Below are 24,589 nucleotides of genomic sequence, written 5' to 3'. Positions count from 1 at the left end.
CGCACGCTCCCCGCTTCACTATTCATCATCACTTCATCCAGCATGTAGAAGAGGCCCACCTCACTATCTGACTTCAGTCTCCGGACTTGAGGAGCAGGGCCTGGGCAGCATGTCCTGAGCTGCATCTGTGATCGCCCCTCCTCCTTACAGCTCAGTCCTGCTGTGTGGTGGGCAGCCTCATGAAGAGTTTGACACCAGGCCTGTGCTGAGCCACTTTCCTGTGTCCTAGCTCTGCCTCCCGTCTAGCGATGTCAGTAGCCCTGCCCCTGTCTAGTGCTGTGGTAGCCCTGCCCCCTGGCGGTAGCCCCACCCACATCTGGCCTCTCCTAGCCCTCCTGGTGCTGAATGTGTGAGCCTGCAGCAATTTAGGAAGAGATGAGTTAGGACCGAGGTGAGGATGTCTGTGTGCCCACTGTCCTTTACTTGGTATGTTATTTTTTTGGACCTCACCCATCACCCCTGCCCCAGAAAGAAATGGATGTGGATCGGCAAGAAATGGATGTGGTCCATGCGCGATCCGTATATTTTGGCAGACCCATTAACTTAAACAGTCTGCAGTCTGCATTTTGTAGATAAGTATAGACCGTGTAACATTTTCCATCTTCTGCAGAACGGACATACGGAAATCACATACAAGTCATTTGCTTTCCGCATCCTGTTCCGCAAAGGATAGAAAATGTGACATGTCCTATACAGGTCTGCAAAGTGCAGGCCAGTTAATGGATCTGCAAAAAAAAATCCAGATGGCACATGGGCGTCATCCATAATATGCAGATCACAAAATACATATGATCCGTGGCGTGTAAATGGGTTAAAAGTGTTGCCCAGACACTCAGGGGGTCACATATCTAGTATAATTACTGTGTGGGGGGCACATAATCTGTCTATAGCTACCGGCACAAAGGGGCAAAAATTACAACGTGGGGGCATTAAAGGGGTTAACTAAGAGTATAAAATTTCCCCCATATGCTAGGCCCCTCACAGGTAATAAACTTACCCCGCTCCCGTTCCTCGCACCACCGCTGCTGCTGCTTCTCCCCATGCACGGATAAAAACATCTGGTGTCGGAGGGGGTTTGGCAACCAATGGCAGGCGGGATGGGGACGAGCCTCCCTAGTATCACAGGTGACGCTAGGGAGGCTTGTCCCCGCCTGCCATTGGCTGCTTCCAACCTCCCCCGGACACCGGATATTTTAATCCGTGCACGGGGAGAAGCAGCAACGGTGGTGCGAGGACCGGGAGCAGCGCAGGGAGCGGGGTAAGTTTATTACCTGTGAGGGGCCTAGCATATGGGGGGAATTTTATACTCTTAGTTAACCCCTTTAATGCCCCCATGTTGTAATTTTTTGCCCCTTTGTGGTGTGGGGACCAGGAGCGGTGCGGGAAGCAAGGCAAGTATATTCAGTGTGGGGGGGCCCGGCATATGGAGTGAATTTAATACTCTCAGATAACTCCTTTAATATGCACCACAGTATCTAAAAGGGTCTACACCATCGTTGATGCCCCTGAACACCCCTTCCTCTCCCTGTAGGACTGAACTTGATGGACTTATGTCTTTTTTTCAACCGTGTTAAGCTAGTTTTACACTAGAGTTAAAGTCTTCTGGCAGGCTGTTCAGGAGAGGAAGGAGTTCATGATATCCGGCATAGCTGGAAAAGGGCAAGAGCACCCCCATGCCCCATTCACTATAATGGGACCAGACAAGGATCCGGCTAGTTTCGGGCATTAGTACTGGGATTCAATTGGGCAAAAAAAAAAAAAAGGTGCTTGCAGCGGTTTTGTCCTGCCGAATCCTGGCACTAATGCCGGAAACAGGCTGGATCCCCGCCAGGTCCCATTATAGTTCATGGGGAACTGGAGGTGCTCCAGCCCTTTCCAGCTATGTTCAATATCATGAAATCCGTCAGGCTGTTCCTCTGCCGAACAGCCTGCTGGAAGATTTTCTCTTGAGTGTAAAACCTCCATCAACTATGTAACTTTGTCAGACAGTTAAGAGGTTCTCAGTTTTTTCATAAAAAAATAATAATAATCAGCTAACCTAATTAAGAGCTAAACTTCAAGTACTAGTCTACTTCCATTTAAAGAGGTTCTCTAGAACAGTGTTTCCCAACCAGTGTGCCTCCAGCTGTTACAAAACTACAGCTCCCAGCATGCCCGCACAGCCAAATGCTGTCCGGGCATGCTGGGAGTTGTAGTTTTGTAACAGCTGGAGGCACACTGGTTGGGAAACACTGCTCTAGAACTTTCACATTGACAGATTATCCTTAGGATAGGCGAGTGGGAGTCTGATTCTTGGCACCCCCACCGGCTGACAGACCTACCATGCCTGGTACTGCAGCTCAGTCCTAGCTGTTAACAAATGTACAACACTGTGACCAGTAAACAATGAAGGTGGTGCGGAGCTCACTGGAGTGCTATGGTCCCTCCATTCAGCTAACTGGTCGGGATACCAAGAGTAAGAGCAAATGAGGTTTCATATTTGCCCACAATATATAACAGTATGGCCATTCATATATTCAGAAAATTTATCTGAAAGTGTCGCTGTGCATTAAAGTTAGTCATGCCTCATTGCAAACATTTGCATGGCGTAAAGATTACAGTATTTGTACACAATTTGTGTAACTTGGCTGCACCAAAACAAAGTGAGTGGCTGCATTTGCAAATTGTGTAAGTCAACACCTGCTACAGACGTGGACAAAATTGTTGGTACCCTTTGGTCAATGAAAGAAAAAGTCACAATGGTCACAGAAATAACTTTAATCTGACAAAAGTAATAATAAATTAAAATTCTATAAATGTTAACCAATGAAAGTCAGACATTGTTTTTCAACCATGCTTCAACAGAATTATGTAAAAAAATAAACTCATGAAACAGGCATGGACAAAAATGATGGTACCCCTAGAAAACACAGAACATAATGTGACCAAAGGGACATGTTAATTCAAGGTGTGTCCACTAATTAGCATCACAGGTGTCTACAACCTTGTAATCAGCCATTGGGCCTATATATATGGCTCCAGGTAATCACTGTGTTGTTTGGTGATATGGTGTGTACCACACTCGACATGGACCAGAGGAAGCAAAGGAAAGAGCTGTCTCAAGAGATCAGAAAGAAAATTATAGACAAGCATGTTAAAGGTAAAGGCTATAAGACCATCTCCAAGCAACTAGATGTTCCTGTGAGTACAGTTGCACATATTATTCATAAGTTTAAGATCCATGGGACTGTAGCCAACCTCCCTGGACGTGGCCGTAGGAGGAAAATTGATGACAAATCTAAGAGACGGATAATCCGAATGGTAACAAAAGAGCCTAGAAAGACTTCTAAAGAGATTCAAGGTGAACTTCATGCTCAAGGAACATCAGTGTCAGATCGCACCATCCGTCGTTGTTTGAGCCAAAGTGGACTACATGGGAGACGACCAAGGAGGACACCATTGTTGAAAACGAATCATAAAAAAGCAAGACTGGAATATGCCAAACTACATGTTGACAAGCCACAAAGCTTCTGGGAGAATGTCCTGTGGACAGATGAGACAAAAATCGAAGTTTTTGCCAAGGCACATCAGCTGTATGTTCACAGACGAAAAAATGAAGCATATCAAGAAAAGAACACTGTCCCTACTGTGAAACATGGAGGAGGCTCTGTTATGTTCTGGGGCTGCTTTGCTGCGTCTGGCACAGGGTGTCTTGAATCTGTGCAGGGTACAATGAAATCTCAAGACTATCAAGGAATTCTAGAGAGAAATGTACTAGCCAGTGTCAGAAAGCTTGGTCTCAGTCGCAGGTCATGGGTCTTGCAACAGGACAATGACCCAAAACACACCGCTAAAAACACCCAAGAATGGCTAAGAGGAAAAAATTGGACTATTCTAAAGTGGCCTTCTATGAGCCCTGACCTCAATCCTATTGAGCATCTTTGGAAGGAGCTGAAACATGCAGTCTGGAAAAGGCACCCTTCAAACCGGACACAACTGGAGCAGTTTGCTCATGAGGAGTGGGCCAAAATACCTGCTGAGAGGTGCAGATGTCTCATTGACAGTTACAGGAAGCGTTTGATTGCAGTGATTGCCTCAAAAGGTTGCGCAACAAAATATTAAGTTAGGGGTACCATCATTTTTGTCCATGCCTGTTTCATGAGTTTATTTTTTTACATAATTCTGTTGAAGCATGGTTGAAAAACAATGTCTGACTTTCATTGGTTAACATTTATAGAATTTTAATTTATTATTACTTTTGTCAGATTAAAGTTATTTCTGTGACCATTGTGACTTTTTCTTTCATTGACCAAAGGGTACCAACAATTTTGTCCACGTCTGTACATCTGTGTGTTGTTGGTCAAACAGATTGCATGACTGCGGAATTCAAATATTAATCCTCCTGGCACAAAGATTGCAAGCGTACAAGGGGAGTCCTCAAGTGTAGTATCCTAGACTCTCTGCACTGAAATCTCACCAGCCCTTCCAATCTGCTTGGTCTGGTGTCCAACTGGGAGACCTCGAGAGCTGTCACATAACAGGGGGAACACAAGTGTTCAGTGCACAGAGGCCAGGACACATTTTCGATTCTTTGTCCTACAACCTGCTAGACCATCAACATAGGCATGCTGAAATTAGGCATGCTTTTCTGGTCACCTATAGCATTGGTCATATAGCATTGTCAGCAGTTCTGAGGGGTCAAACCCCTAAAGAACACATTCAGCAGTCAAACTTGGGTGGCCCAAAAATGCAAAGATTAGGACATTTTTTATATAGGGTTGTCCCATCTAATCATGGAAATCCTAGGTGGCTGGGCTTATGGAAACAGCCAAGTGGGCCGGCGCTCTGCTACTTCCATAACTCCCATTGTAGTGAGGGAGCTACAGCATAGCAGAACAAAGTACGCCGCTTCTGTAACTCCCAAAGCCAGTGCCGGCCTGTTCAGCCGTTTCCCTAAGCCCGATCACCTGGGGCCAGCGCTTAGTCCCATCTAGCTGTGGAAATAGTTATATGGGAGCTACTAGGAGTTTAGGTAACTATAAGAGTTGGGTAAAGCTCATCAACACAGAACAAAAGGTGGTTTTCCCAAGTTGAACCTGGAGCATAACTTTAAAATGTCCATCAAACATAGAGGTACTTACCTCAGGCTCCACATCACAATACTCCTTCACTCTCTCCAGAGAAACAGAGTTTGTTTCCATGTCAGTAATGGTGTGCACCGCCTCTTTTAAAACACCTGTCAACTAAATATAAAAACAGCATTTATCTCTCAATATTATTAAAGGGGTTATTTAGCCAGGAAAATGTTTAAAAACAAAATGACTTTACAAATTCAAAATGTTCTAGGCTTCCCTGTCAGTCTCGACTTTCTGGTTCCTCTTAAGCCTCATTCACACGTCAGTGTTTTGGTCAGTGATCGTGGGCCAAAGCCAGGATTGGAGCCTCCATAGACATAAGGTATAAGGGAAAGATCTGCACCTGTTCTGTGTTTAGAGCCGCACCTGGCTTTGGCTCAAAATCACTGCTAGAAATCACCGACCGAACACTGACGTGTGAATGAGGCATTAAAGGGGTTTTCCGAAATTTTGATACTGATGACCTATCCTCAGGACCCCCACTGATCAGATGTTTGAGAAGGCACCAGTACTCCTGTGAGCACCACGGCCTTCTCACAGATTACAGCTGATCACATGCAGCGATCTCCTCCACAGCATGGGGAGGAAGCATCGTTATGCCATTGCTCGTCACCATGCTGCATAGTCATTTGCCTATTAGACACCACGATCAGCCACTCGCAAATGATAATAATTTTTTAACATGTAAAAAAAATTGGGATTTAACATTGGTTTGCTTGTTCATCGGGAAATAGTCAGCAGTATTACACTGCGAGATGATCGCTAATGAGCATTCTTACGAACGCTTGTTAGTGATCATCTGCAAAAAGAAAAAGGCAGGTGTGTACAGGCTTTAGTTTGTAGCCTCTTTCCCTCAGGCAATTATGGAGAAATTTGAGTAGGTGTCTCCTTCAATTATACGCCAACGAAGCATATGACAAGCATTTAGAAGCAAACCCTTTTGGCTCCATTCAGACGTCCGCAACGGACATCGGCAAATATGCGAATAGGACATGTTCTATTTTTTTCGGGAACGGAATTGCGGACCTGGGAGTGCGGGTCCGCAATTCCGTGTCCGGGCATGCCCCAAAGAAATGAATGGGTCCGCAATTCCGTTTCGCAAAATGCGGAATGAAATTGTGGACGTGTGAATCGATCCTTAAAGTGCATTTCTCCTTCAAATAGAAAAACACTTGTCATACCATGACAGTTCCCACAGTAATTGATCCAGCATTCCAGGGACAATAAAAAAGATAGGTAATAACCCGTGCAGAAGCTTTATTAGCCATATTAGTTGTCAAACTTTCCATGGAACAGACTTTGAACAACTTGGCCGAAAACATGTATTTTTTAAAATGTATTTTCTGTAAGCGAGTAGTTCTCTCAAGATCTGCTGCCTGTGAGATGATCAGGAGATTAGATAATGTTTCACCTTAAAGAGGACCCGCAACCACAAAATTCTAGGCAATCAGCATCTTATAGAGCAGGAGGAGCTGAGCAGACAGATATACAGTTTTATGGGAAAAGATTCTGTAAAATGTGTAATTTATTAATTAAGATCATTGCTATTTCTGACTTTATTGTTCATGGGGGAGGTGTTACCAGTGACTGACAGCTATCTATGTATACGCACTTACCCTGGCCATACACATTCAATAGCTGTCAGTTGAACAATAATTCAGCTGACAACCCCCCCCCCCCCCCCCATTTCAGAATCTTCAGCTATGAGAAAATCATCTAAGTATGGGTTGAGAAATATTTATTTTCGATGCAGACTTCCCACAACCTCTGACATGAGTTTTGTTAAATACCCTTGGCACTGATGCCAACCCAATAGGAGAGACCTGGAATTAATAAGAAGTTAGAATTCCTTCCATTTAAAGCGCTAATTGTAGGTACCTCTGATGGCTGCTGTGGATGGGGACATGGTAATAAGCATCGGTAAGATCGAGTGTTACCAGATAGTAATCTTATGCTAGGAGATTTATTGTTGATTATATAGTCTCCATTTTGAACTTCTTGTATTGTATGTGGCGATTTAGGGACGTCAAATTGATTATTGCCCTGTAAGAGCAATTTGGTTTAAAAAATAATAATAATAAATTGGGGAATAGTAACCCATGCCCCCTTCGTCTGGTGGGACTGGTACTAATGCTCCCTTTCAAAGAAGAATAGATACTTGATTCTACAAAGCCCTCTTTTATTTTATTTTTATCAAAGTGGAAGGGAAGAAAATTCCAACAGCAGACCGGACAGTTGGAGGGCAGGATCTTTTTTTTAGTCTCCCCCCCCACAGAACTTCTGGTGTCATTGGTTATGCTGTTGTTGTAAGGAGTTTCCCAGGTTGAACAAGAACCCTTTCCCCCTTCCTCTAGGTGACTGCCACTTTCCAGAAAATTCCTTTTTCTTTTGTTCAGGTTTACCTCTTTTTTTGAGCCCGAAAATGCCGCCTCAGGTAGAAAAACAGGGACTCTGAGGCAAAACTTTTCTTTCTATCAGAGGCCTTTTCATTTAGGACCAACCCAAATAGTCTATCACCTTCACAGGAAATTGCACACAATTTTTGGATGAGGCATCCCCTGATCAAGATCTCAATCACACAGCTCTTCTGGTTGCATTTCAAAGAGCTGCCAATTTTACAGTATCAGCTGAGGTGTCCACCAAACCATTTGCTGCTTGTTTTAGAATAGGCAGAAGGGATAGTATTTCCTCTCTAGGCGTACCGGCTACCAGGTGCTCTACTATCTGATTAATCCAGGTAGAAGGGGATCTGGCTGTATAAGTGGCAGCTACACTGGGTCTAAATATGGCTGTTGAAGACTCCCAGGATCTTTTTAAGAGAGCTTCACTCGGTTTATTCATAGGGTCCTTAGGAAGACCAAGGTCTTCTCCAAAAGGGAAGGGACGAAATCTGGGGCCCCTTCCACTACAGGACTTATGCCAAGAGCTTTAACCTGTGCCACCCTCTCTGCAGCAGTCCTCCTAGTTAACCCTAGGGATACCACTGGACTGGGCGCACCGATCGCAATCACAAGCACCTCCGCACCTGCAGGACGATATCCACGATCTCCCAGAGGGACAGGAGACAACTGGAATAGGTAAAGGGGAGGGAGCCTTTATAGAACATCCATGTGGTTACCTGTCCCTGGGGAGGCGGAGTAACCCTCCTGTTAAGTGCCGTGCCGCTGTGGAGGTGCAGGGAAATATTAATTTCACCGGATCCTGGTCTCCCCCGACATCATCTGTTGGGGGAAGAATCGGGAACTCCTCACACATTAGTGTGTAGGCCGAACCCACTGTTCTTGAGGGGTTCAGCTTTACACAGAGAATATTACTGTAACATCTCCCATGTGAACAATAAAGTCAGAAAGAGATACCAATATAAATCACAAGTTTTGTTGAATCTTTTTGCCCAAAAATATATAGATCGTTCTGCTGCTAGCTGCATTTCATGGTGACAGGTTCTCTTTCAGTAAGCAGCATATAATATGGTAGAGATTGCAATGATCTGATCACTAAAATAATTCTGTGCCCAACCTTATACTTACCCCAAGAGAATTCACTATAGCAAGACCAACTAGTCCAGGAGAAATGCTTTCCCTGCATAGTACACCCACAATAGCAACTGTGAAGACTATGACATTACTGAGGAGATCACAGCGCACACTCAGCCACCTGAAAGACAAGACATTGGGTAATGTAAAACTAACCATCAGGATACGTTATTGAAGGGGGCAATGCAAGGCATCCATTATCAGTCCAACAATCCCTACAGCTTACTGTAGTAATAAGATGGTTTATTCTTACAAAACTCAGATTACCAAATCAGGCTGAGCTGTGGAATTAGATGACTTGGTTGTTTCCCATTCTCTGATGTCAGAAGAATACCAAGTATGAATCCAGAAAACCCCTAATAAGGAATTACCATGACTGTAGAAAAGTTGAATGAAGTTGCTTATCTTAAAAGGGGTTGCCTAATGTGAGACATAATGGGCCTCCAAAAGTAAAGGAGAGCATACCACGTGTGGCTATTTTCGGCAGTCCCATAGAAATGTATGAAGGGTGGCCGCGTATGCACGGCTGCTCTCCGCTCACTTCGGGGCTTCTGTTCTTGAGATAGATGCGTATTCCAGAGGTGATCTAGATATATGCCACCAATGTCTCAGATGAGACAACTCCTTTAATTTGCCTGAACAACTATGAAAAAGAAACACAGGTAAAGCTCGGTTCAAACCAGCATATCAATTTCCATTGATCTGCTCCACTATGAGAGTATGAAAATAACAGCAGAGACAGAGCACCTCATGGACCCCAATGACTATAAAGAGATCCATCAGGTTTTGCCCAGTATTTTTTATAGAATCTTCTACACAGGCCTCTAATGGAGCCTCCGACACAGATGTGATCTGTACTCAACATAAAATGAGATAATTCACTATAAAGTTTAGATATTATGGATTAGTTTGTTTCAACCTAAAAATATGACTAAAATCAAGCCTTGTAATGTTCTCGCTATGTCTTCTCCTCCAAATTGTGTGAAGGAAGATGCTGTCTGCCCATATTTTCCTGCCATTGTAACCAGAATCTTCTTTCATACTTCTCTACCTGTTAGCAACAAAGCTGGAGAAATAGAAGCGATGGTTGGTGTTCAGACGGAGATTGCCATCTTGAATAAACCGATCCTGTTCTCTGAAAGCTCGTATGACATTTACTCCTTGCAGCGTTTCATTAAAGTGAGTGTACAGAGGCGATTTACTGACTGCGTCCAGGCGTTTCAGCTGCCGGGAACTGGCGACATAAAATCTCTGGAAAGAAGAAGATGAGCTGTGTGAATAACTGAGCAAAGATCATTTTGCAATACAAATTCATGAAAACTAAATGAATACTAACAGGTGTAGTGTTTTTCAACCTCAATTAAAAACAATGAGCTGAAAACGCAAGTCGTAGATTTGTCATCTTGTGTAAAGTCTATTGTTCTCTTAGATACTGTCACCCTGCTTACCAAAGACTGTGAATGGTCATTCTAGAAACATCGAAGATTGACGGTAGAAAAAGACAGCCTGGTCCATCCAATATGCCCGTATAATATTATTTCTTCTTATTTTAGGATATATGTGTTTATCCCAGGAAGGTTTAAATTCATTTAATGTAGATTTCCCAACCACATCTGCTGGAAGTGTGTTCCAAGCTTCAAACTCTTTCAGTAAAATAATATTTCCTGACATTGCTCCTGATCTTAACCCCAGCTAATTTCAAATTGTGTCCCCTTGTTCTTGTGTTTAGCTTCTTATTGACAGGGGCGGACTGGGAACTTAAAAAAATGGCCCCATTTAGTAGTCGGGTCCAAACTGATGGAAATCAGGGCCAGCAATAACATATTGTGGCACATTATACAACCCCAACAGAGCCAAATAACACAGTCCATCGTAAAATACTGCCAGCAGCACAAAATACATTCCCAAAAACTTCCACTGGCCGGCCCTGAGGAGGGCCCAGGCTGCCTTCTGGACAGCGGCCCACCGGAAAATTTCCCTGTAAGGTCTATGGCCAATCCGCCCCACTTATTGAGAACACTTCCCTCCTGAACCTTGTTTAAATATGTTAAAGGTGAAAATATCTAGAACCATACAGAAAAAAATAAATTGCTATAACTTTTGTTGGTCATTTTATTGTTATTATATTTTCTTTTTTTCAGATTCTGAAAAATTTTCAATGTCTTCTGTCATGATATACTGTGTCTTATAACATGTACATTTGCATTGCATGATACTATGATGTGATTCCTTGGAAGATATTGTATACATTTTTATTTCTCAAATACATTTTTTATTAAAAATAAATTGCTATAGGTGAATGGGATTTCATAACTTCATATTCACTAACAATTTCCCTGAGCTGAGCGCAGCACTTCTGGACATAGACTTGGAGAAAGAGAAACTACTTTGGATAAATAATACTGCCAAATGTATTCCTATAGGTAACCGAGGCCCACAAGACTTACACAGCTACTGTTATAAAGGCAATTAATTACAAAAAGGTAGTTTCAAAATACAAATCTGATAAGTCAGCTTTAGGTCTCTTTCACACCAGTATGGATTTCAGCTATTCTTCTCCGTTATAGGAGCAGAACAACGAAAATAATGGAAGTGCCGGATTTGGCACATATCTCACAGGAACTCAGCCAAACAGATCCCACTGACTATGATGGAATCAGTTTGGAGTCCACGTTTTTAGGAGAGAAAAAAAGGACTTTTTTCTCCACTGTTTGAGGGATGTGGACAATTCCCTAGCATTTAGAAATTACAAAGTGCTTAAATGCATTGCGCTCGTCATTTCCATGCTGACATAGGACTAAGTGCTGGCCTCAGGAGGTCGGGCTTACAAAAATAGCCAACCGGGCAGGTTCCGTAACGCTGCTTCTGTTACTTGTTCTGCTACACTGTTTGCATAGTTCCTATTCATTTCAATAGGGGTTATGGAAATAGTGGAGTGCTCTTTCTCTCAGCTATTTTGATATGCCCGGACACCTGCGGCGTGCACTTAGTCCCATACAGTCATGGAAATGGGAAGATGTGGCAATTCTGTTAGTAAAATCTTTAAGAGGATAACCAAATCGAATAAATTGCCAAATATATGGGGGTCCAAAGAAAGCAACATGTATGTGTTGTCATTGGGGAGAGGACAGTTGCTGCCAAACACTTCTAGTGGCAGCTTTTCTCCAGGATGAATTAAAGATTCGGGTTAGAATTTTTAGTTTTTATTTCACCCGATCCTTCTCTCCAACAGATTATTTTGTGAGCTTCCCATTCACATTAAGTTAAGGGCCGAACCAGACATTTTCAACAGGTTCAGCAGACATTACACTAATGTGTATGGGGACCTTTAGGTATGAGGAAAGATTAAAGGGATTAAATGTATTTAGTCTTCAGAAGAGACGTCTATGGGCTCATGCACACGGCAGTTCTGTGCATTGGTGCAATCCCCAATCCCCAATGCACGGCTAACACCCGTGCGGCTGCTGCCGACTGATCCAGATCCATTCAAATGGGTCCGTGATCCGCCCGCACCGCAAAAAAATATCAAATTTTTGCCTGTTCCACAACACACCTTCCAGATTGTGAACTCATTCAAGGGAATGGGTTCACATCTGTGATGTGGTGCAAAAAAACGGCTGGGGCACGTCTATTGCAGACCATCTGTTTGCGGGCCACAATATAGGCCCGGCCGGCACATGTTCTAAAGAGGAGACATGATTAATTGATATCAAATCAGCAGAAGGGTATCCCGTGGCGCAAAGAACCAACCAGTTGTGAAGTTCAAACCTCCAGAACTTCTTTAGCAGATCGTAGAACGCGCATCGGGGGACCTGCCTAGACGTCACATGCATGAAGAACAACTCAAATTTTGATTATGTCCATAAATAAAATGTCCCATAGTTGTGGCTGATAAACATTGGTGGTGCAAGTGGTTTGATTAAAAACAATGAGATTAGTAAGGGTAAGAGCTCTCCGGCGATGCCCAGCGAATGCAGGAGCGATCCCAGGATTCAGAGCGATCATGTGACATGGAAGGCGGGCACGTAATCACAACAGCGGGCACGTGATCCCAGTATCCTCGCAACGGGACGTTATTGGGGCCGGCCAATATGCAGGATGTATGTCCTACCTGGAGGTGGATCGCGACAGCCGAGCTGAAGAGATCCACAATGGCAGTCAGGTGCACTGATACGCTCAGAAGAGGGGCCGGCTGGGACAAGGGAGGTCAGGGGTGGAAGGCATAATATGCCAATGAAAAAATGCTAAGAATTAATTATAAATACATTATAGACAAACCTATAAATAAAATACATTATGGACAAACACAAGTGTGTTGAAAGAAAAAAGGGGGGTGGGAAATGATCATGTTAGACTACTTTCACACTAGCATTTAAGTTTTCCGGTATTGAGTTCGGTCTTAGGGGTCTCAATACCGGAAAAAAATGCTTCCGTTTTCTCCCCCTTCCTTATCAATAGGGGCAATACTGAACTGAACGGAATGCTCCAAAATGCATTCCATTCCGTTCAATTATGGCATAAAATGTAGTGGGAAGCAGTAAAAAAAGAAAAGAAAAAAGAAAAGAAAAAATTCCAAATAGGGTGGAATTCGAAAAAAAAAAAAACGAAATTCCTCCACGGTTTTTGCTCCCATGGCATTTCATTTACGGCAAAACTAACCCATGCTTTTTATTCTCTGGGTCAGTACAATTACAACGATACCCCATATGTGTAGGCCTTTTTGATGTCTAAATAGTGTAAAAATAAATGTTAAAAATTTGATAAGTTTTAATATTTTTTTCACATCACCATATTCTGACCCCATAACTTTTTTATACTTAGGGTACTTTCACACAGAGGATTCCAGCAGGCAGTGTCATCCGGAAAAACGGATCTGGCATTAATTTAATTGATTTTCACTGACAAGTATAGGACATGTTTCATTTGTTTTGCGGAACCGTGGAATAGAAAAGGGCCGCATAGAAGTGAATAGGTCAGCATCTTATCCCCAAAAAAACGGATCCGCATTTTTGCGGATAGCATACAGCCATCTGAATGAGCCCTTAGGCATACATTACATTACTGAGATATACAAATTGTTATTCAGTAATAACATGTTATCCATTTTTGGCTTTTTCAGGACCCCTCTCCCACAACTCCCAAACCCCCTCCTTCCCCATCCTCCCCTCCCCCCTACTCATCTCAGAAATGGAGAAAGTACCATCTTTGTGTAAAGTGGTAATTGCTGCCTACATGAATAATGCTAACAGACAAGGTTACAAAATATGTCAATAAACATGAATTTTTATTTTAAATTCAGACATCTAATTTTTTATCTTTCCTGATCTTTAAATAGCTTGTACCAAGGATCTGCTGGATACGATAAGCCTAGCTTAAGAAACCATTCGGTATTTGTGAACAGTCTAATAGTGGCCAGAATCTCCTCATTTGAAAGAGTTATCATGCATTTTTTCCCATTTATTAAAAAACTGGAAGGTTAAAGAGGATTTACAGTGTTCTGCTTCTATACGCTCAAGTGTTAGACATTGGTCGTCTGTTGTATGACCTCAATCAGTGGAGGAGAGTCAGGTTTGAGCCAATGACCCAAGAGACATCTTTTGGCTGCCAATAGTATCACGTGTGTTACTGCCGGTATTATAGTGATAGTTAGATTTCTCACTACATGGAATAATAGTAATTCTGGGTCTATCGGTATCTTGGTGAGGCCTTTTTAGTTGACCATTGAGACAAGGGATTGCCAGAAAGGTTGTACACTTGTGCAAGACTATAAACCAAGAGAGACATCTGTGTTAGGTAATCTGCATTTTGGACATTTAGTTATCCTGTCTTCTAATACATCTACTGTGGCATCTCGGGGTTTATAAAAACCATATATGGCTTTATGGATCAATTTGAAATATGACTCTCTCCAGACTTTGCTACTCACCACTTTCCTGATCAGTGACCACCTCTCAAGGAACTGCTCCGGAAACTGCAGATTCAGTAGATTTTTAAACCAAGACCTAAATAACTGTGAGTCTCCTAGTTTAGAGGTCAGATCCCTCATAGATCCATATATGGTAGATAGGTCTTTTCTAATGTTGTTGGAGTCTATTAATAATAAATTGGGTAAGAGAAGCAAAGAAAAAAAAATTGCAAATTGGCAATTTTTACCCTTTTTTCAGTTACCATTTGCTGTATTGGAATTTAAAAAAAAATATTTTAATAGTATGGACATTTTTGGTTGTTGTTTATATTTATTGTTATTTAGGCATTTATTTTTTAATTACATGAAAAGGGGAAGGAGTTCTGCAGTTTTTTTTAAACTGATGATCTATCCCTGCTGATCATCTTCTATCCAGAGGATAAATCAGTTTAAAAAAACTGCAGAACGCCTTTAAACTTTTTTTTTTCCATATATTTTGAGATTATTTTGAAGCTCATATATGAGCCTATAATGTTTTTTAATTTTTGATTTTGTTCTATCAGGGATTTCTTAATTGAAATTTAAACCCTAATTTGCTAACTTCTTATCCTCGCCTGCCATTCGTGGTGTTGCCCTTGGTGGTAGTTCCGATCTCTATTTGTTGTCCCTGAAGCGCGTTGTACCATCTGCTAAATAAATTCTGTTGTTTTGAACTTCACAACTGGTTGGTTCTTTGCGCCGCGGGCTATCCTTCTGCTAATCTACTTGCCTTCTCGGGGACTCCAGGCATCCCCTGTTAGGTATGCTGCCAGGGATGCAGGTACTTCTTTCACCACAGGGGGGCGTATAAATACCCTCCTATGAGCCTACACTAGAGTTGTGCCTACTGATAGCAAAACTACACAAGGCGAGCCTCCATTTGGATACATTTTTTACCATTCTTCTACGATATTACCCTATTGTGCGCCTATTTTGTGTTTCTTAGCCAAACATCGCCTGCACAATCGATTAATTGATAGCAATGACCTGCACACAAAATATGGTGAAAAACTGTTCCCTGTAAAGTCCCCACAAAGATAATTTGCCCCAAAATAACACTAAAAACCTCTTAATTATGTAACAAACCTAAAAAGCAAGCAGATCATAAAACTGTTCCTTACCTGCAAGAAGAAGTAGAGTAATCCCAATGGTATGAAGGCCACAGCAGCAAAAGGTGTAGCTATTGTGATAACCAGTAGTATCTCCACTACAGCCAGGGTCAGTGAGATAAACAGCATTAACATCTGAGGAATGATATTGTCTATAGTATCCATTTCTTTAGCAAAACGATTGGTCAGGTTTCCACTAGGGGTTTGTTCAAAAAAGCTCAGCGGGCTCCTCAGGATGCTGTACAGGAGTTTCAAGTGGAGCTGGCGGGACACTGACACACCTCCAACAATAATGGTGGCGGATGCAATAAAAAGACATACAACTGAGGGGAAACAATAAAAGGTAGTGTTAGGTTTCACGCCGCCTACCCTACCATGGCAGTATGCTTACTTTAAAACTGATTTTGTAGGTAATAGATTTAATTTTTGAAACCCTATAGACCCAAAGGGGACATTTATCAAAACTGGTGCTAAGAAACTGTTTTACTTGGCACCAGTTTTGATAAATGTCCCTGTAATTCTTTGTAGGTCGGGGAAAGAATATCCCTGGCAGCATAATGTCCCCTCCAAGTACCAGAGAAAGATAAGGCCTACAGTGAAGGACGTCACCAAACAGATCCTCATATGAAAAGACCCTGTGAATAAGACATTAGACAAGGCTTGATTTAAACAAAACTATTCACAATCAGAGTTAGGCCTCAGTCACACGTCAGTGCTTTGGTCAGTGATTTCCATCAATGATTGTGAGCCAAAACCAGGATTGGAGCCTCTACAGACAGAAGGCATAATAGAAAGATCTGCACTTGTTCTGTGTTTAGAGCCACCCCTGGTTTTGGCTGGAAATCACTGACTGAACACTGACATGTGAATGAGGCATTACACTGTAAAGGGTGGCTGCCAGAGGCATGCGAGAAGACGTGGCTGGTGTGAGTCTGGATGCTGAGAACCCCACCAATCACAGAATGAAGGGACTGCAGCTTTTTACTGAGAAATTAGCAAGAAAAATGAAGACTGCCATATACATTACCTTGCACAGTGATTAAAATGCTGTATACTGTTAACCGCATGCTGGTATTCTGTTGTGTGCCATTGACAATGGGGTCGTCTGCCCATAAACCGATCCAGTAATTATGTCCCAAAGAAGATAATTGTTGGATGATGAAGAATATAGCACATATCAGCAGATACCCCTTCCCCATGATCCTGAAGTACTCCAAATACACCGATAATTTGACCTGAGAACACATGAGGGGAAAACATACATCAACCATGGAAACTGATGTGAATACGTAGAGTTTACAAGTTGCAAAGCAAGATTATGCATTATAATCTTCTGATACACTGATATCACTTAAAGGGAATGTGTCATCTCCCCTATGAACCCTTTCAGGACCTTGTGATTTTCAGTTTTCGTGTTTTCATTTTCTACCCAGCTGGAGCCATAACTTTTATTTTCTATTCTTATAGCCGTATAAGGGCTTGTTTTATGCAGGACAAGTTGTACTTTCTAATGTCATCACTTACAAAATTCTAAATTGGGTGGAAATGTTACCTTCATTCTATGAGTAGGTATGATTACAGCAATACCACATTTTATATACCGTAGTTTGTGTTTTAGTACTGGAAAAAAAATTAAGAATTACTTTTTTACAGTTAGGTCTACAGAGCTGTCTGAGGACTCATTTTGCAGAGCAATTGGTACACCAATTTGGATTTTCCATAAAGTTTTGATCACTTTTTAGTGTATATATATTATATATATTTAATATATTTTTTTTTTATAAAAACTTTATTTTATTTTTTAACTTTTTAAAATCACCCTAGGTGACTATAACATGCATTCATTAGACTGCCACTTGTATTTTGTAATTGATTTCTAGCTATTGCAGGATACAGGAGTCAGTATATTCCAATGCAGTGCTACCACCTGCAGGCCTTCATTGGAATATACTAGTAATTGGCCTGGAAAGCTTGTACAGACTCAGACCTATTACTACTACAGAACACCTTTCTGATCTCAGCCAGGGGAAGGCGTCCTGGGCCTGGAAGCAAGCAGTTTTACAGCTTACTGAGGGGTTAAATGTCTGCAATCGTCAGTATCGCCAATTGCAGGCGTTAGAACTGTGTTACTAATGTTTAAAACAGTAGAAACCTGGTGGTTATGGCATTCGCAAGCAGGAGCCATTTTTAAAGACCGGACTTCCGCAATAGATGTCCAGAAGGGGTTAAGTACAATAATGGATATATAGTACACCTGCCGATGTCTCAAGATCAGTGATTTGTATGTTGATAAATCACCCCCTATTCCCCTGCTATGCACCCACAAAATGTAATGAATAGAAAGGACATCTACGGAAGTTCTCTCTATTATGTGCGCATACACAGTCCGCTCAATGCATTCCATGGCTGGTTTGCAGGTGTATCGGGGTGGAATGGGGATATCAACATACAATTTACTGATGTGGAGTCAACGGCAGGAGTTCTGTACATGTACAACCGTAAGGCTTGCCGGTGGTGACAGATTCCCTTTGCCAAACATTTTTTAAACACAATGGCAATTCTCTGACCTTATTAGACATTAAGACCGTTACAATAACGGGCACTAGAACATAGTGCATAAACATTAGTAGGAACAGTCTATATTAAATAGCAAGGGAATTTGACCACATTGTATTTGTTTTATTATTTTTTTTTGTCAAAAATATTTTGACAAGAAGTCAAAAGTAAAAAGGAGATTTTTTGTATAACTTACCAGTTAAATCTCTTTCTCGCTCTTCCTTGGGGGACACAGACCTTGGGTATAGCTCAGCTCCCTAGGAGGCGTGACACTAAGTAAAACTGTTAAGCCCCTCCTCCATCAGCTATACCCTCAGCCTGGAGATAGAGGCTACCAGTTGCGTGTCCAAGTAGTGAAAGGATAACAACCAATAACGGAAACAACCAGCCAGCAACCCAACGGGGCGCCAGACCATAACCCTGTAACCAAACACAGAAGGGTGGGTGCTGTGTCCCCCAAGGAAGAGCGAGAAAGAGATTTAACTGGTAAGTTATACAAAAAATCTCCTTTTCTCGCCCATTTTCCTTGGGGGACACAGACCTTGGGACGTTCAAGAGCAGTCCAAGAAGGGAGGGACCACAAACCCAAGGCGGAACACCACCAGAGCATCAGGAAACCGCTGCCTGCAAAACCAGGCGGCCCAAAGCAGCATCCGCTGATGCATGCGTATGCACCCTATAGAACTTTGTGAAAGTGTGCAGAGAGGACCAAGTGGCTGCTTTGCACAACTGTTCAGCCGAGGCCCGATGCCTCTGCGCCCATGAAGATCCGACTGCTCTGGTGGAATGAGCAGTGACGCCGAAAGGCGGAGGTCTGCCCTTGGCTCGATAAGCCTCAGACACCGCCAGTTTAATGAAAATAACAAGGAGAAAACAGCCCTGCAGTAGCAGGGAGTGTCTTGCCTCCTTGGACACTAAGCTAAAACTGGTAGCCTCTATCTCCAGGCTGAGGGTATAGCTGATGGAGGAGGGGCTTAACAGTTTTACTTAGTGTCACGCCTCCTAGGGAGCTGAGCTATACCCAAGGTCTGTGTCCCCCAAGGAAAATGGGCGAGAAATAATAATAAAAATAAAATGGACAGCGACTGGTGGCTGAGACGGGTGGCACTGACTGGTGGCTGAGACGGGTGGCACTGACTGATGGCTGAGACGGATGGCACTGACTGATGGCTGAGACGGGTGGCACTGACTGATGGCTGAGACGGGTGGCACTGACTGATGGCTGAGACGGGTGGCACTGACTGATGGCTGAGACGGGTGGCACTGACTGATGGCTGAGACGGGTGGCACTGACTGATGGCTGAGACGGGTGGCACTGACTGATGGCTGAGACGGGTGGCACTGACTGATGGCTGAGACGGGTGGCACTGACTGATGGCTGAGACGGGTGGCACTGACTGATGGCTGAGACGGGTGGCACTGACTGATGGCTGAGACGGGTGGCACTGACTGATGGCTGAGACGGGTGGCACTGACTGGTGGTGCAGAGACTGCGGCTGAGACTGTTGACTGCGGCTAATTGCCAAGACTGCTGGCATTGTGACTGGTGGCAATCACTGATGGGCAAGATGGCTGGCACCGACTGGTGGTGCTGAGACCACTGGCAGCAACTGGTGGCTAATACTGCTGGCAGCAGCTGCTGCTGTGTGCGTGTCTGACAGGACTGTAATGGCAGCGCTTCAGTTTTATGCAATGGCGGCGCTCAAACTGACACAGCACACCATAATAACGGCGCACTGCTGTGGGCGGTGTTTGGTGCGCCCTGTGTTTATTGGCCGGCGCAATTGTGGGCAGTACGGGCGGCTTCGATAGGACAGCGCTGTTGCTGTGGGCGGTCCAGGAGGACTGAGGTGCGCCATGTTTTTATTGGCCGACAGCACGCTGATCTGGGCGGTGTGTGGTGCGCTGTGATTCTATTAGCTGGCGTGCCGCGCATGCACACTTAATAAATCGGCACACATGCACGGACACAAAGCAGGCACACAGTGCTTTTATTAGGTAGGATAGTATCAATTCTTATGTGAGTGATCACCCAAGAGGTGGAGGACAATCTCTCTGCTGCTCCCTCCACCTTGTCTGCACCTTTTCTTTCCCAATTATATTAGGGGATACTTTGTGCTCACGGTTTGATAACTTACAGTAGCAACCAGCACTTTATGTACAGCATTTACATAGTCACTTAAACTTCCTTGCTCCTCAATGAACCATAAAAAAACTAGCTACAATATAAGACACACTAATAAATCTTGTCCATCTTCCTTCTCGGATGTACTGATGCCCTTCTAATTCTCTAGATTAGTAAATCGGAAACAAAATGACATTTTGTCATCCATGTCTTCTTTTTTAAAGGACAGGCTTAAAAAAGTTAGCAGTCCCAAATTTATGCATCCTGGGTCTCCCACTGGTTTCCACTTAATGGTTCTTCTCAACACATATATGTGACCACTCAACTAATCGCTGACAGACTGGTCGCTGCTGGCAGTGATTGGCGGAGCAGTCACATTTCCTGTGCTGAGAGGGAACAGGGAGTAAAGACCTGAGGGGGACTCAAAAAGCATCGAAACGGGAGCAGCAGAGAATCGGTTAAATTAATATTTCTCTTTTTTGTAAGCTATTCTGCTACCTTCAAATTTTTTTTCTCTGAACAAATCCTTTAAAAACAGACAACCAATATTGATGTATTTCTTGTTGTCACAGCCAACACGAGAAAACAGAAAAATGTTGTTATTGTCGTAATAATTAAAATAGGCCTAAAGCAAACTTACAATTTGGATACAATTCTAAAGTTGGTTCAGATCTGCTAAGTATTTTTTATTTTTCTGTTCCAAGAAAAAAAAACAAAAAACAAAAAAACAACAACAGCAATGCCACATCTGTCGCATGATGGACCACTACCAATGTTCCTGACGGACACCAGTGACTAACACAGGTGTAGTATTTTGTCCAGCATTTTTGACAGAACCTCTATAACAGATGTGAACTTAGGGCTCTTTCACACTTGCGTTGTTCTGTTCCGGCATAGAGTTCTGTCGTCGGGGCTCTATGCCGGAAGAATCCTGATCAGGATTATCCCCGTGCATTCTGAATGGAGAGAAATCCGTTCAGGATGCATCAGGATGTCTTCAGTTCCGGACCGGAACGTTTTTTGGCCGGAGAAAATACCACAGCATGCTGCGCTTTTTGCTCCGGCCAAAAATCCTGAACACTTGCTGCAAGGCCGGATCCGGAATTAATGCCCATTGAAAGGCATTGATCCGGATCCGGCCTTAAGCTAAACGTCGTTTCGGCGCATTACCGGATCCAACGTTTAGCTTTTTCTGAATGGTTACCATGGCTGCCGGGACGCTAAAGTCCTGGCAGCCATGGTAAAGTGTAGTGGGGAGCGGGGGAGCAGTATACTTACCGTCCGTGCGGCTCCCAGGGCGCTTCAGAGTGACGTCATGGCGCCCCACGCGCATGGATGACGTGATCGCATGGATCACGTCATCCATGCGCATGGGGCGCTCTGGCGTCATTCTGGAGCGCCCCGGGAGCCGCACGGACTGTAAGTATACCGCTCCCCACTACTACTATGGCAACCAGGACTTTAATAGCGTCCTGGCTGCCATAGTAACACTGAACGCATTTTGAAGACGGATCCGTCTTCAAATGCTTTCAGTTCACTTGCGTTTTTCCGGATCCGGCGTGTAATTCTGGCAAATGGAGTACACGCCGGATCCGGACAACGCAAGTGTGAAAGAGGCCTTAGCATAACTTCTGATTTACTAAATAAAATAGTCTGTATGTCTATTTTTATGTTTTGTTTTGTGTTGGAAGTTTGGTTTAATGAAAAGGAGTGTCACTTACTCATTTGCACGATTATAATCAGCTCAAGCCCAGTTAGTGTCTTAGCACTTCTGCCGGGTTATAAGTCTTGACTACCATTATAAAAAGAAGTCATGAAACTGAAGTTTTTCAGCTTAGTAACTGCTCATTATCACAAACAACTCAAATAAGAACCTAACCAAATCATCGAAGTGAAAAAGCTAATTATTTAATGGGGTTGTCGGAAATTTCCCCCGTGTTCCTAAAGGTGCTAAAATAGTAAAAACATATCACCATGACTTAATCCTCCATTGTTTACATCGCTGCCACTCCGGTCCTCACCTCTGGTCTGTGCTGTATATGGCACGTGACCGCTGAGGCCAATCACTGGCCTCATGTTGTATACCGCTGAGGCCTGTGATTGGCTGCAGTGGTCATGTGCCATATATGGCTACAACACCGCCTGTAAACACAGACAGGAGGTGGGGACTGGAGAGGCAGCACTGGAAATGGCAAGTGATTAAAGGGGTTGTCCCATGAAAAATATTCTACAGTTTTCAAACCAGCACCTGGATCTGACTACTTTTGCAATTGCATGCAATACATTTTTTTAGCATAGCTGTTGAGGTATTCAATAAAATGTATCTGTATAGCGCCACCTGCTGTTTGTTCTTTTCCCCATTTCTTTGTCCAGCTCACCGAGAAGGCCACAAGTGCTCCGTTTCATCCTTCAACTGCCTCCCGAGTTGTTATAGGAGAGAGCTCCAACAAAAAAAGACACGCCACCTGAGCTGCAGCAGAAGGGACACTCCCCTTGAGCTGCCAGCTTGATATACATCTAGCAGAGCAATAAATGGGGCGATCTCTGGGTCCATGTGAGGTACAGGGCTGGTTCTAGCTTTGTTAGAAAGATTGTCATGTACTATATGATTTTTATTTTTTACATTATTCATGGGATAACCCATTTAAGTCGTGATTATATGTCTTATTATTTAGGGGCACTGGCAGGCTTCATAAAAGTTGGAAAACTCCTTTAATATAAGCATAATGTTTAGAATTGTATCAAAATCCATACTTTACCCTGCCTGTGAGAGCAACATCCGCCTCTGTGAGTTTCCCAGCATCTGCATCTCCCTCTGCAGTTTCCATATCTGCCTCGGAAGCCATTTTCTTCCTGCACGTTTCAAGACAAGGTTATATTACCTGATAATACTAAACCATACAAGATGAAACAACCACAGACTTCATTAAGTAATTACCTTACTCCATTGTCTGCCTTCTCGATTTCTCCGGCTTTTACTTTACTGCTCTCTGCTTTGCCTGCCGACAATATTGACATTTCATCAGCAAACCAAGACTAGGCTATAAAATGATACTAAGTACAAGTTCACGGGATGGTGCTGTTAGGTACCGGTAAGTAAATGGAAGTCACACCAGCTTTGTAATGTTGATCGACTTGTTAAGCACCATACTATAATCAGAATTAGGGCTGAAACGATTATTCGATTGAGGCTACTTTCACACCTGCGTTCAGGTGTCCGCTCGTGAGCTCCGTTTGAAGGGGCTCACAAGCGGCCCTGAACGCAGCCGTCTGGCCCTAATGCATTCTCAGTGGAGGCGGATCCACTGAGAATGCATCCGCCTGCCAGCGCTCAGCCTCCGCTCCGCTCAGTGAGCGGACAGGTGTCCGCCTGGCCGTGCAGAGGCGAGCGGATCCGTCCAGACTTATAATGGAAGTCAATGGGGACGGATCCGCTTGAAGATGACACCATATGGCTCAATCTTCAAGCGGATCCGTCCCCCATTGACTTTCAATGTAAAGTCTGAACGGATCCGCTCAGGCTACTTTCACACTTAGAAAAATTTCTAAGTTATAATGCAGACGGATCAGTTCTGAACGGATGCAAACGTCTGCATTATAGGAGCGGATCCGTCTGATGAAACATCAGGCGGACCCGCTCCGAACGCTAGTGTGAAAGTAGCCTGAATCGAGTAATTAGATTGAAAAAAAATATGTGACGCAAATTTTTTGCATCGAGGATTCATTTGTGTCATGTGACCACGGATCGGGAGTGAAGCGCTTCTTCTTACTTACCGCTCCGTGGTCACCTGCCGGCCCGTACCGCCATGCACTGAATCCTGACACATTGTCAGGTCATAGTGCACTTAAGCGCGCACTATGACCTGACGCTGTGTGACGTCAGGATCCAGAGCGCTGCGGGGAGAAGAGAAAGGAGCTGTGGAGCGGCGCCCCTACAGGAAAGGTAAGTATTTTATTTCACTAGCGCTGGGGACATGGCACTGAAGGGGGGCAGCCGGCAATGGATGACATGGAGGGGCTGATCTGATGGCACTGGGGGAGTAGAGGACATGGAGAGGCTGATCTGATGGCACTGGGGGACATGGAGGGGCTGATCTGATGGCACTGGGGGACATGGAGGGGCTGATCTGATGGCACTGGGGGACATGGAAGGGCTGATCGGATGGCACTGGGGGACATGGAAGGGCTGATCGGATGGCACTGGGGGA

General features: G+C 43.7%; 1 protein-coding gene across 1 annotated transcript in view; it reads right to left on the bottom strand.

The window, feature by feature from the left end:
* Positions 1-24,589, bottom strand: part of LOC122944705 (multidrug resistance-associated protein 1-like) — a 116,235-nt gene that overhangs the window by 14,886 nt on the left and 76,760 nt on the right. The window contains exons 21-27 of the mRNA XM_044303253.1: positions 23,320-23,380; positions 23,141-23,234; positions 16,728-16,935; positions 15,713-16,023; positions 9,699-9,898; positions 8,642-8,768; positions 5,121-5,222 (exon numbers count right to left, since the gene is read on the bottom strand). Coding sequence (XP_044159188.1) covers positions 5,121-5,222; positions 8,642-8,768; positions 9,699-9,898; positions 15,713-16,023; positions 16,728-16,935; positions 23,141-23,234; positions 23,320-23,380 — 1,103 coding nt within the window. The remainder of the gene's footprint in view (positions 1-5,120; positions 5,223-8,641; positions 8,769-9,698; positions 9,899-15,712; positions 16,024-16,727; positions 16,936-23,140; positions 23,235-23,319; positions 23,381-24,589) is intronic.

Source organism: Bufo gargarizans, chromosome 8 (assembly GCF_014858855.1).
Source record: "Bufo gargarizans isolate SCDJY-AF-19 chromosome 8, ASM1485885v1, whole genome shotgun sequence".
NCBI classification, from domain to species: domain Eukaryota; kingdom Metazoa; phylum Chordata; class Amphibia; order Anura; family Bufonidae; genus Bufo; species Bufo gargarizans.
This window is presented reverse-complemented; position numbering and strand designations above follow the sequence as displayed.